Source organism: Grus americana, chromosome Z (genome assembly GCF_028858705.1).
Source record: "Grus americana isolate bGruAme1 chromosome Z, bGruAme1.mat, whole genome shotgun sequence".
Lineage (NCBI taxonomy): Eukaryota > Metazoa > Chordata > Aves > Gruiformes > Gruidae > Grus > Grus americana.
The window spans coordinates 51,789,012-51,800,684 of NC_072891.1; the positions used below are offsets into that span (position 1 = coordinate 51,789,012).

Consider the following 11,673-nt stretch of genomic DNA (forward strand, 5'->3'; position numbering starts at 1 on the left):
CTGCAGGCACAGTGGCCTGAACGTTTAATTCCAGGTGTCAGTCATCCTGGGCTGTGGACGGTGCAGTCACCCCGAGGCTGGAGGATGAAGAGGCTCTGCTCCAGCACCTTGGAGCTGGTGATAACAACATACGCAGGCTGTGGGAATCCACACCACAGGAAAAGACATGGTCAGGGAGGGCTACAGTTCTTGGCTGGAAAGTTATGAAGCGTTTGAAGTGAAGAGGCCGGGGAGCAGGGGCAGAGGAGACGGCTTCCCTCCTCCTGAAACTACAGCCCTCAGCTGTCTTTCCATGACCACCCTTGGGATGAGAAACCGGGGCAGGACGGTCCCACCCGCCGTCCCGTGGCCGCCCTCGGGTGATGTGAAGCTGCGGCCGCAGATGAGCCGCCGGCCTCTCCCGACGCGGAGGCGGGAGCGGGGCGCACCGGGGCGCACCCGGGGCCAAGAGGCGCGGCCGGGCGGGCGGCCCTGGTCCCGGGACTGGAAGGGGGCGCCGGAGGGTGGCGGGGCCGCGGCGCGGGGGAGCTGCGAGCGGCACCTAAAAAAATCGTTTCCTTCCGGAGCGGCGGCGGCGGCGGCGGCCACTTCCCCGGAGCGGCTCGGGCACGGCCGGCGGCGCCCTCCGGGGTGAGGCGCTCGGCAGCCGCGGTGGAAGCGGGCTGAAGGGCGGAGCGCGGAGCGGGGGCCGCGGCCGCCGTGTGGTGGTGGCTGAGCTGGTGGGCGGGGGGGGGAGGGACCAGCCGCCGCGGTGACAAGGTGCCAGCGGAGCGGAGGGGCCGCCGCCCTCACGCCCGGAGAAGTTTGACTCGGGAGCAGCGCAGCCGCCCGGGCCGGCGCGGCGGGGCAGGGAGCCGCGGCGGGAGTCGCCGCACCCGGGGCCGCAGCGGGACGGGGGTCGCCTCCAGCGGGAGGCGGCGGGGGGAAGCCGGCGGCGGCAGCGGCGCTCCGGGAGCCGCCCCGCCCGCGCCATGGCAGCCCGGTCCCGGAGACCCTGGCTGAGCGTGGGGCTGGGGCTGGGGCTGGTGCTGGGTTTCACCGCCGCCTCCTGGCTCATCGCCCCGAAAGTGGCCGAGCTGAGCGAAAAGAAGAGGCGCGGCTCCAGCCTCTGCTCCTACTACGGCCGCTCGGCGGGGCCGGGGGCGGCCGGGGGCGCGGCGGTGCCGGGCGGGCAGCAGGCGCCGCCGGAGGCAGCGGCGGTGCTGGGCGGCACGAGTTTCAGGAGCAGCCCCTGGGAGCTGCCGCCGCCGCCGGCGGAGGGCATGGTGTCCAGCCCCGCCGCCGGCGGGGAAGGGGAGCCGGAGGAGGAGGAAGGCGGCGAGAAGCGGAGCGGCCGGCCCGGCGGCAGCCACAACGGGAGCGGGGACTGGGGGGGCGCCCCGGGCTACGCCAAGCCCCGCAACTTCCTCTACGTGGGGGTGATGACGGCCCAGAAGTACCTGGGCAGCCGGGCGGTGGCGGCGCAGCGGACGTGGGCGCCCTCGGTGCCGGGCCGCGTGGAGTTCTTCTCCAGCCAGGGCTCCGCCGCGCCCCCCGGGCTGCCCCGGCTGCCCGTCGTCGCCCTGCCCGGCGTGGACGACTCCTACCCGCCGCAGAAGAAGTCTTTCATGATGATCAAGTACATGCACGACCGCTACCTGGACAAGTACGAATGGTTCATGCGGGCGGACGACGACGTCTACATTAAAGGTGGCCGGGGCGCGCCCCGCCGCCGGGAGGGAGGGAGCGGAGCGATGGCCTGGCGGCCCGGCGGGGTCCCGCGGGGGGTGGGGAGAGTCGGTTCCCGCCCGGTGGCGGAGCGCAAGGGGTACCTCGGCCCACCCACCGCCCCGGCGGAGTTTGCTTCCAGCCACCGTGTGCGGGCCGTGGGGTGCTGTCCCGGCGCTGAGGTGCCGGTGGGAACCTTGAGGTGCCCCCGCGGGGCCGGGCCGGGCCGGGCCGTCCTTGGGGAGGTCGCGGTGCCGGGGCGCGTTGGAGGGCTGAGGCGGGGGGTTGGACCGCGGCGGGCGCGGTGAGCGGTCCTGGCGTGGGATCTCGGTGCTGCGGCCCCCGCGCTTGCTGCGGCGCGGCTCTCCGGGCGAGGCTCTGCCGTGGGCCGGCGGACAGGGGCCGTGGGCGGGCAGCGGAGCGGCGGGGTGGTGCCGGCGCCGCGTCCCGCCGCGCTCGGCTGCGCAGCCCAAGGGTGGCAGTCCCGCCTCGTCCCGCCGCCCGTGGGCAGGCGGCGGGCGGGAGCGGCGAAGAGCTCTGCCGACTGCGTCCTGCTCCGGCCGGGCAGCCCCCGCCGCGGTTGCGGCTCAGCCCGAAGGCTTCGACTCGGTACTGCTCGGAAGTGATGTTTTGAGCAGTAACAAAAGTTCTGCGTTGGCTCGCTGACACTTGGGCTGAGCAAACGCCGCCGCCGAAGGCTGCTTGTAAAGCTGCTGTTCTTTGCAGCGTGTGTCTCTGAAAAGCACTGGCCCTATTTCACGAGGTTTACAGCACCATTAAAAAAAGATGTTCTGCAACCCGCTTGCTTTTGGTCTGCGCTTGTTGCTGCTGCTACTCGTGCAGTGTCCTGCTCTTAGGAAAGAAAGAAGAAACTGAACTTGTAAGCCTAGGTTGTGAGCGTGGTTGCTTGCAGTATTGAAAACACTGTGAAAAGTTAACTGGAGTAACTGTATGCTTCCCTGTTTGTCACTTGCTTTTGTTTGAGTGGTTTAATGGGCTGCTTGTTTGTCAGCTGTCATTCATCTGTGAAATACTCGCGCACTTACGCGTGTATCTGTGTATATATATTGGGTTGCAGATGTAGAAGTTGTCACTTTGGGCTCATTGCAGAGTTGCAATGAACCTGTCTTTAACTAGTTCCAAGGTTCTGAGTTAAACCTATCCAGAAACTTTTGATGTCAAGTAAATTTGAAATCAGAGTTTCTGAAAAGAACTAGGTGAGGGGTTTGAAGGAAAAGTCTGTAGACATTGCAGCACTGGAAATAGTTTGGAAGGAGCCTGAGTTTTACCTTGTTCCCACAATTACTCCGCAATGAAACATATTTACCTTGGTTAATCGAGATTTGCTTTGGTCTTTTCAAAAATTAATCCTATTAAAATAATACCCGGCATTTCCCTTTCCCTTCCCTCCCTCCCCAGCCTGGAACTATATTGGCAAATTGTCCTACTTTAGAGAGAGTTTTAAACTACCAAGGAAGTGCTTTCCATTAGTCCTGATTGAGCAGAACAAGGTTTAGTGGTAAAATGAAGTTTTGATTACGTTCTGGCTTTTGGCTGAATGAAAATGTCATTGTAATGTTAATTAAGAAAAACAAAAGAAGCTTGTGAAAGGTAAACTTGTCCAAGGGTGTTTTCAGTTAGGTACAGAATACTGCTTTGGAAGTGATTTTCTGTGACAGTCTCAGGTGCCTGTTACGTTTTTAAAAAAGCTTGAAGTACAGGAAAAGAGATGGCTGGCAGACTAGGCAGAGAAATAACAGTAATCTTTTATCTTTTTCAGGTGAAAAATTGGAGGAGTTTCTTCGCTCACTGAACAGTAGTAAACCTCTGTATTTGGGACCGACTGGTCTGGGTAATATTGAAGAACTCGGAAAACTTGGGCTGGAGCCTGGAGAGAATTTCTGCATGGGAGGGCCGGGAATGATCTTCAGCCGGGAGGTTCTCAGGAGGATGGTGCCACATATTGGTGAATGCCTTGGAGAAATGTACACCACTCATGAGGACGTGGAGGTGGGCAGGTGTGTCCGAAGGTTTGGAGGAACTCAGTGTGTTTGGTCATATGAGGTGAGTGACAGTGTAAATTGCAATGTGCTGTTTGTTTACAGAGTTTTATGTCTTGCAATGTAAGTAACTGTATCTGCAACCTCTTTCCACCGTAATTATGTTTTAATGCATGCATCAGAATGTAAACTGCAGACTGTAAGGAAAAAAGAGAGGAAAACGTTCACGGCATGTTGCTGCAAGCATATTCATTTCTACTTGTCTTTCAGTTTTTGTTGTTGACAATTACTGCAGCCACGTTGTAAGTATTGCTATGCTATAAGTTGCTAGAGCTTCACCTTGGGCATTTCTACACATAATGCTTGACAGGATGCTGCTGTATTTGACGTATGCTCTTCAGGTAGGATCTTTTTATGAACTTGTTTTTGGATAAGCGTGCGGCATATCTGTTCTGCATTGCAGGTTCTTAAAATATGTTGTAGTGTTTGAAGAAGAATTGCCTGTATTTTCTTAATTACTCAGCTGTATTTTAATGGAGTTCATGACTGGCAAAAGCAGAAATAGTGGTTGTGGGTTTTTTTTCTTGTACAGAAATGAAATTTGTTGCGCTGTCTTTGTGTATGATAAACTTTTACTAGTGTTTTTCTTAGTGTAGAACAGTGTTAAAATGCATTAAGGACATACGCAGTGTAACAAATCTTCCTATGCTGAAGTCATTTGGGGAGCAAATGACTTCGTTCCATAGTATCGTTTTCTAAAGTAATCAAAATGTGGTGCAGTACCCAAAAAGTTTGTTTGCGCTGCCATAACTAAAATTCAGACCTCTTTCTCTGGAAACGTTGTGATTAGTGGCAAGACTAGCTTTGTAGATAACAATAGACTAAGCGTGCAACTGCCAGAAAGGGTAAAGGGTAATAGTTAATGTGATGAACAGGATTTCAGTTACATTGACTGATTCTTTAATATTAATATATGCTTGCCCTTGTGGCACTCCCTTGTTCAGCAGGAAAAATCGTTTAAATGGGCCACTGAAAGAGGTTATGTGCTATTAAAAACAAAAAGACAGGAAACATAATTGATTTTGCAGGTAAGTGTTTTTCTGGATGACCTGGGGAGGGGAAAGGTTGCCATTTTAAAAATGGGCTTGGTAGGCTACAATGCATGTAAAGAGGTGAACAAAAGTAAATTTTGATTAGTTGATACTAACTAGGTAGAAACCTTAGAGGTGGAAATCGGATCTTTTACTTCACAGTAGAAAGGTGCTTTTAGAGACTATTTCAATCAATGTTATAAGTCCAATGTAAAATAATACACCTGTTGCACTGGTAGAGCAGGGCAGGCATTTATCGTGCAGATGGATATTGATGTAGGACTAGTGGTCCTTAATCAGACTTCCAAACCGCATGCTACACTGGCAGCTTAATCTGACACTCTGGTGTATTTGTGCTGTGTCATCCTTATGGGCATGTGATGCCTGCTGATCTCTATCAGCAGAATTATGATTCTGCCTTGACAGTTACATGTTGGAAGGGGTTTTGGTTTTGTTTTTCTGGTTTGTCTTCTTGGGAAGAAATCTGGGAAGGGAAGAAAACTGATAATAGATAACATTATCACTGCATTGGTTGTTATTTATTTTGATGTTGAATGTCAGGAGTTTTTGGCTCCAGGCACTGAGCGTAAGTGGGATAGAGTGAAAAATTATGTTTACTTTCTTCTGTTTTGGAGACTGCGTTACAGGACTGTCCAGCAGCTCAGCTTTTCATGGTAGGATTGGGGCCTGAAAGCATAACCATTTTGGAAAAAGCATGTGTTTTTATGGGATGTGGAATAGACTGACACCAGTCTTGATTGTCAGTTACTCTTGAAGGCCCGAGGTCTATATAATAAAGAATGGAAAAAGAAGAAAATGTGTTAGGCATTGCAATAGCAGCTGCTCATTTCTGATCAGTATTTCCGTCTGTTAGAAGAATCTTTGACTCTGTGGCCGATACAGGAGATGCTCCGGAAGATGCAGATGACTAAGCCAAAGCTGCTTAGGATGCTATGCCAGCGTTAAGTGTGTATGGAAGGGAAGGAGTGAAATAGAGTGAAAGGCGAGAGAGGTTGCATTCATGCTCTGGCATAGTTTGTGTTGTGTAGCTGGTTGTTTCAAGCAATCTAGTAGGGTACCTGAACAGATTGGCTTGTTGTGGGTTGGTAAATTAATTGGTGACAAGGGTGACTTTTTTCCTAGGGCACTGAAACTCTTGCTGTGTGATTTTTCACTCCTGCCTTAGATCAGGAGCGCTCTTTGTGTGCTAGAAGGGGAATTATTCCCTCAGGTACACGTGTGCAAAACCTGAGATTGGGGCCAGGACTTTCTGCATAGGCAGTTGCCCTTTTGTCCTGAAGTCCTCTTGTTGTATTTACGTATTAAACTGAGCCTCGTTGAGCTGCAAGATTTTTATGGACTTCACTGCTTTTGGGAAGAGGCATGACTTGTGTTTAGGATGTTGCTGAAGACTAATATAAACTGAAAACAATGATGGTGACATTCATAGAAGCAGAAAAGGTCTAGAAGAGTTGAATCTCTGTTGCATCATTTTTTACTAGATTTCTTTTCTAAGAACTGGAACGGAAAGTCTCTTTTTGGTGAGGATGAAAGCAATCAAAGAGTTCAAGAGAAAACCTGAAATGCTTGATCTTTGCTGGGTGGCTCAGCTGGCGTAGGTAAGACTGGCTGCCTGTCAGGGTTTATTCTATTGCCTTGTAGAGGTTGCAGGTAAGCTGCGCTAGTTTATATGTGTAATATGCTTGCTGGCAAGGAGAGGGTTACAACTTTGACTTTTTTTTGTCAGAATGAATAGGAAAAGAAGAGGTGTACAAGTCTGCAATGAGCCACTCTTGTTCTTGATGCTTTCCAGAGTTTAATTCTTGTTCTGCCAGATTTGAGGCCGGGGCTAAAGGCTGGGTCTCCCACATACGAAATGACTTATGGCTGAGGTGATGAGTCCCTCCTGGTCTCTGCTGATGGAGCTTCTCCACTTTGAATAAAGAATTAGTCATTGGATTTCTGAGCGAGTGAATCTAATAACAGGGGTTTTAGAGCAGTTGTGCAGAATGGAGGAGATAAAAACCTGCCCTCGGGCTGCAGTTTGACAGTTGCTCTAAGCCGACGTAAATATGGGCTTTGGCTGAAGGGTAGTTGCTCCTTTCGGTTGCTGTCCTGTTCTGCAGGACTTGTGCAGCCCTGTGGTGAGCTGGGGCAGGGGTGGGATCCACTTGTAACCTGGACCTGACCAAGAGTGTTTTCTTCAGCTGAATCAGCACTCACGGCAAAGCTTTGCTGAGCACAAGCATCAGAAGAACGAAGAGGTGGTCACGTTCATCCAGGAATGAAGGGGCAAGAGAGTGCCAAACTGCCTGTCTTGGCAGCAGCTTACCTTCAAATTGGCTGGAAGCAACACTGAACTGCAGCCTAAATCTAGTTCCTTGCTCCATGAGGAATTATCAGCTAGAAGTGTTGTATTTTGAGTGGATGATTTTCTTTCTACAGGAGATCCATCCTTGTTCTGATACGTTTTTTAAGTATATCTTAATTTATCCTCCAGTTTTGATGATGCTGTAATGATTAAGGTGTAATAAACCTGAGAAATTTGGCTAAAATATTTCTGCAAAATGCCTTTTTGGTTTTGAGAGGTGTTAGCAACTTCTGCTTCCCCAAATCAGTAAGAGTAGAGATTAAAAAGGGCCTTTTGCTTTTGTGCTTTCCAAATCCGTACTTCAAGTTAGCACCTTCTCTTCCACTAATTTTAAATCCTTGAAACATTTTTCTTTAAATGAATGAAGAGATTAGCTTGATTTTAGTGACTCATACTAATTTTATTCTTTGGAAGCACAAATATAGTTAAAAACCTGAGATGCTGTGTTGTACCTCGCTTTGCTGTTTAGGAGGGACTTGCCTACAGAGGGCCATTTGGAAAAAGGCTGATTGCTTTATTTGTCCCCCTGACGCTTTTTTTTTTTTTTTTTTTTGGAATGATGTTTCTGGGTCTAGAAGACCATTTTGTAATTTGTAACCTAAGTTTATAACAGATCAAATAGTGTTGTTTCACAAAAGGCCAAACTAAAATGCAACACATGAATTAAGTGGCTATAACAATTCAAGCAGATATCAAACATTGTCAGGGTATAAATACCGACTGTCAGAGAAGGTTTCTCTTCAGAAAATGCAAAATGACAAATGCAGCATAAAAAAGATTTAAAGACCATTCCTCAGTGTATTTGGGACATTTGTTCTAATGTTAAGTTTGTAAAGCTTTTCTTTTTGTAGCCTTTTTTCCCTTTCTCTGGTGGAAAATATCATAGAATCAAAATATCTCAAATCAGAAGGCACCTATAAGGATCATCAAGTCCAACACCCACTACATGCATTTTAAACTTAAAAACTACATTCATGCAAAAAACTACATTCATGCAAAACACCCCATATACTTTTGATCTTTTGGTAATATGTACGTTGATATTGAAAGAAAATAGTGCACTTTGTACATACCAGCAGTCCACATTAACGTTTGTATCTGTTTTCCCATTGTGTTTTCCTTTTTGGGTTTGTCACAAGTCTGTGACAACCATAGAATACAGTCTCATCACTATAACATTTTCTTTAAAAATACAGATAATATTAATAATAGTAATTTAAAATTAATAATAATTTTATTTTTTTCATTTGAGGTTTTGTCTTTATCTTTGGTGAAGATGTTGGTGGATCACAACTCAGCTTTGACTAGAACACTCCACCAAACAGAAGCATTAGAGGTGTATTGGCCTTTGATGATGGCCAGATGGCATTTTGCTCATTTGGGTACTGGAATGGTCAGTCTTGAAGCAGCAGTACCCACCCCCACTTAAGCTCTTGGTTTTGGTCAGCTTCATTAGGTAGTTACATAAATGCAGCCATCATTTTCGAAAAGCATAGAGCGAGCTATCAGTAACCCTAGAATAGAAATGCATGGAAGAGTGGATGATTAAGATTGTAGCAGGGGTCTCTGAGGGTATCTGGAGAGGAACAGGATGGTCACAGAGGCCTCAGAACCGTTTGCATAAATGGCCAGTTACTGACATGGGATGTGCTCTCTTAGCTATTTGTTTTTAAGAGTTGTCTGATCACAGCAACGTTAAAGGTAGTTACGAAGCTTTTTTACTTCAAAACGATTCTCAGTTGGTTAGAAAAGTGAGTTCTATTTCCGTACCACTGTAGTATAGTATTTCTGTGTGTACAGGATACCGAATAAAATGCAAGTCGTTAAGTGCATATCCTATTGCAGTAACTGTGGTGCTAAAGTTGGCTCATTACTCTTGCCCTATGCGGCTCTGGTCTCATCTGAGCTGTTGTGCTGTACTGTGCAGACTCCTTGCTCTTTCTCTGGCTTTGTAAGTAACCTCCTGTTATTCATTTGCTCTTTTACGCCGGGAATTTGGGGAGACTGCCCTGGGGTCCTTGGGGACTCCTTGTCTTCTTGCCCCTTCTTCATCCTGTGTGGTGGGTTGACCCAAGCTGCTCTATCACTGCCCTCCTCAGCTGGACAGGGAGGGGAGAAAAATGAGATAGAAAAAAACAACCCCAAACTTGTGGGTCAAGATAAAGGCAGTTTAATGCAGCAAAACCAAAAGGCTGCACTTGGGAGCAAAGCAGAAGCAAAAGATTATTCTCTGCTTCCCATCAGCAGGCAATGCTGGCCACTTCCCGGGAAGCAGGGCTTCAGTATGCGTAGCAGTTGCTCTGGAAGACAAATGTAAAAAGCCGAATGCCCCCAGTTCCTCCCCCTCTCAGCTTCTTATTGCTGAGCAGATGTCATATGGTATGGAATATCCCTTTGGTCAGTTTGGGTCAGCTGTCCTGGCTTTGTCCCCTCCCAGGAGCTTGCCCACCCCCAGCTTACTGCTGAGGAGGGGAAGAAATGTTGGAGAGACAGCCTTGATGTGTGCTGGCACTGCTCAGCAGTAGCCAAAACACCAGTGTGTTATCAACACCTTGCTAGCTACCAATACACAGCACGGCACCAGGAGGGCTGCTGTGGTGAAATTAACTCCATCTCAGCCATACCCCATACGTCCTGCAAGATGAGCTTGGCTGGGAGTTGAGGAAGTTTGTGGTGAGGAAATAAAGTTGTCTCTGGTACTTACATGTTATTGAGGGTCTTAAGTGTTTCCCCATGTGGCTCAGCAGGACTGCAAGAGTTGGAGATACCTTGTTTGGGGGCTTTTATTGTGAAGGTATTCCCACAGCTACCGTGGAGGTGTGCACCAGCACACACAAGCCCGTGGCTGTGGTCCCTGGCATGATGGCATCTTAGCTGTGGAGCCAAGAGCTAGGGGGGTGTTTCTCAGCCTGACTGAGAGTCAGCTTGTCATAGGTTTCTGGCTTATTTGCAGATTGGGTGCCCCAAGAGGAAATACTGCTTGTGCCTATTTGGAGTTTGACAGCTGTGTAATTCTGACTCCTGGTGCTGAGTTCACGAGGTGCAGGAGGACTCTGGGGATGTGTTTGCATGTCCATGATGTAAAGAAAGTGTGGATACACCTTCCTCTTAACGCACTTTCCTCTAAGATGCCAGCAGCTGTTTATGTGCAGGACTGTGTGGGCTAGCTAACAGCTTTCTGGTCTGCGTTGCATGTTTGTATGTTCTTAAAGCAAATATTTCAAAGGTTTTCCTCTTTAAGAATAAGCTCTTGTTTGAATTACCAAAGCATCCCACAGACAAGCAAAAGGAAAACCTTAGGAAAAGTTCTTAAATTATTAAAAATATGTCTTTAATTCTGCATATGGGTACCATGAACCATCTCTCAACCTACATGGAAATTTAGACCTAACCATGTTCACTTTCTTCTCATGTTTGCTCTCATTTTATTGGAAATGTTTTCTCCAGACTTTTGTGCAATTGCTATATTGGAGGTGGTATGTCCATAGAAGTCTAGTGCAGAAGGCTGGCTGGTCAAGTGTGTTTAAAAACAGTTTGACATGAGATGACACAGTTGTGGCACAACTGTTGTAAGAGTCATCTCATTTAAACCCCTCACATCATCATTCTTGACAGTGCCTGTCACGTTAGACAAGGAGTAAGCTTGATTTTTCAAAAGAGACTTACAGGTGAAGAACTTGTTGGCTTTAGGGTCAACAGTGGATTCAGTGCTTTAAGTGAATCCCTGAAACAAAGCACAATGAAACCCTAATGTTTTTTAGTGTTTACCCTGAAATAGTTTTCGATCCTTTACCTTAAAATCAAGTAAACCAAACCACATGCGAAACATTAGTTTCTATAGATACTCACAGAATTATCTTTATTTTCAAAATTTTGTCTTTCCTAGGTGTTCAGAAATAAATTTCCCTTTCACGTGTACAGATTTCATTGTGGTTATTGGTCATACTTTGAGAAAATGTTTTGTTAAACTGTCCTGCTTGAGCCTTTCTGAAGATGAAGTGTTCGTTGCAGGTTACCAGGTAAAGCAAATAGTACAGAGGCGCTCCAAGTGTGTATAGTCTTCTCAAAGACACTGACAGTCCACAGGTTGTTTCCTCCTGTTCCCTCCCAACGCCCAGAGCTGACGGATTTTGTTCCTTTTCCTGGGCTGTTCTTTGTATCTCTTCTTGTCCTGACTTAGAAATCTCCCAGAGATAACTTTTTCCTGACTTTCACTTGCCAGATTCATGTCTTTTGATGAGATCAAATGATGTGCTTCTACTGAAATGGAAAATGCTCACAAAGAGTGAAGCTGGAAGTTGTAAACAAGGAGAGTTACAGAAATTACTTGAAATAGGTGCTAATTAGATGTACTTCTATTTACCGTGGTATTTCACTGGGTATCAAAGATAGGATATGTTTCTTTTTTTAGAAGAATAAGCTTTCAAGCTCTCCTCCAATTCTGTATGTTTCTTGGGAGTTTTCTGGAAGCAGACAAATAGGGGTGAAGTGCAGCTAGTCCTCG

General features: G+C 48.0%; 1 protein-coding gene across 1 annotated transcript; it reads left to right on the plus strand.

Moving 5' to 3' along the window:
* Positions 1-784: 784 nt before the first annotated feature.
* On the plus strand, positions 785-7,230 carry LOC129199981 (chondroitin sulfate synthase 3-like). The gene is made up of 3 exons (XM_054811233.1): positions 785-1,689; positions 3,488-3,771; positions 7,006-7,230. The coding sequence occupies exons 1-3, from the start codon at positions 972-974 to the stop codon at positions 7,084-7,086; spliced, it is 1,083 nt and encodes a 360-aa protein (XP_054667208.1). The 5' UTR covers positions 785-971; the 3' UTR covers positions 7,087-7,230.
* The last annotated feature ends 4,443 nt before the right edge of the window (positions 7,231-11,673 follow it).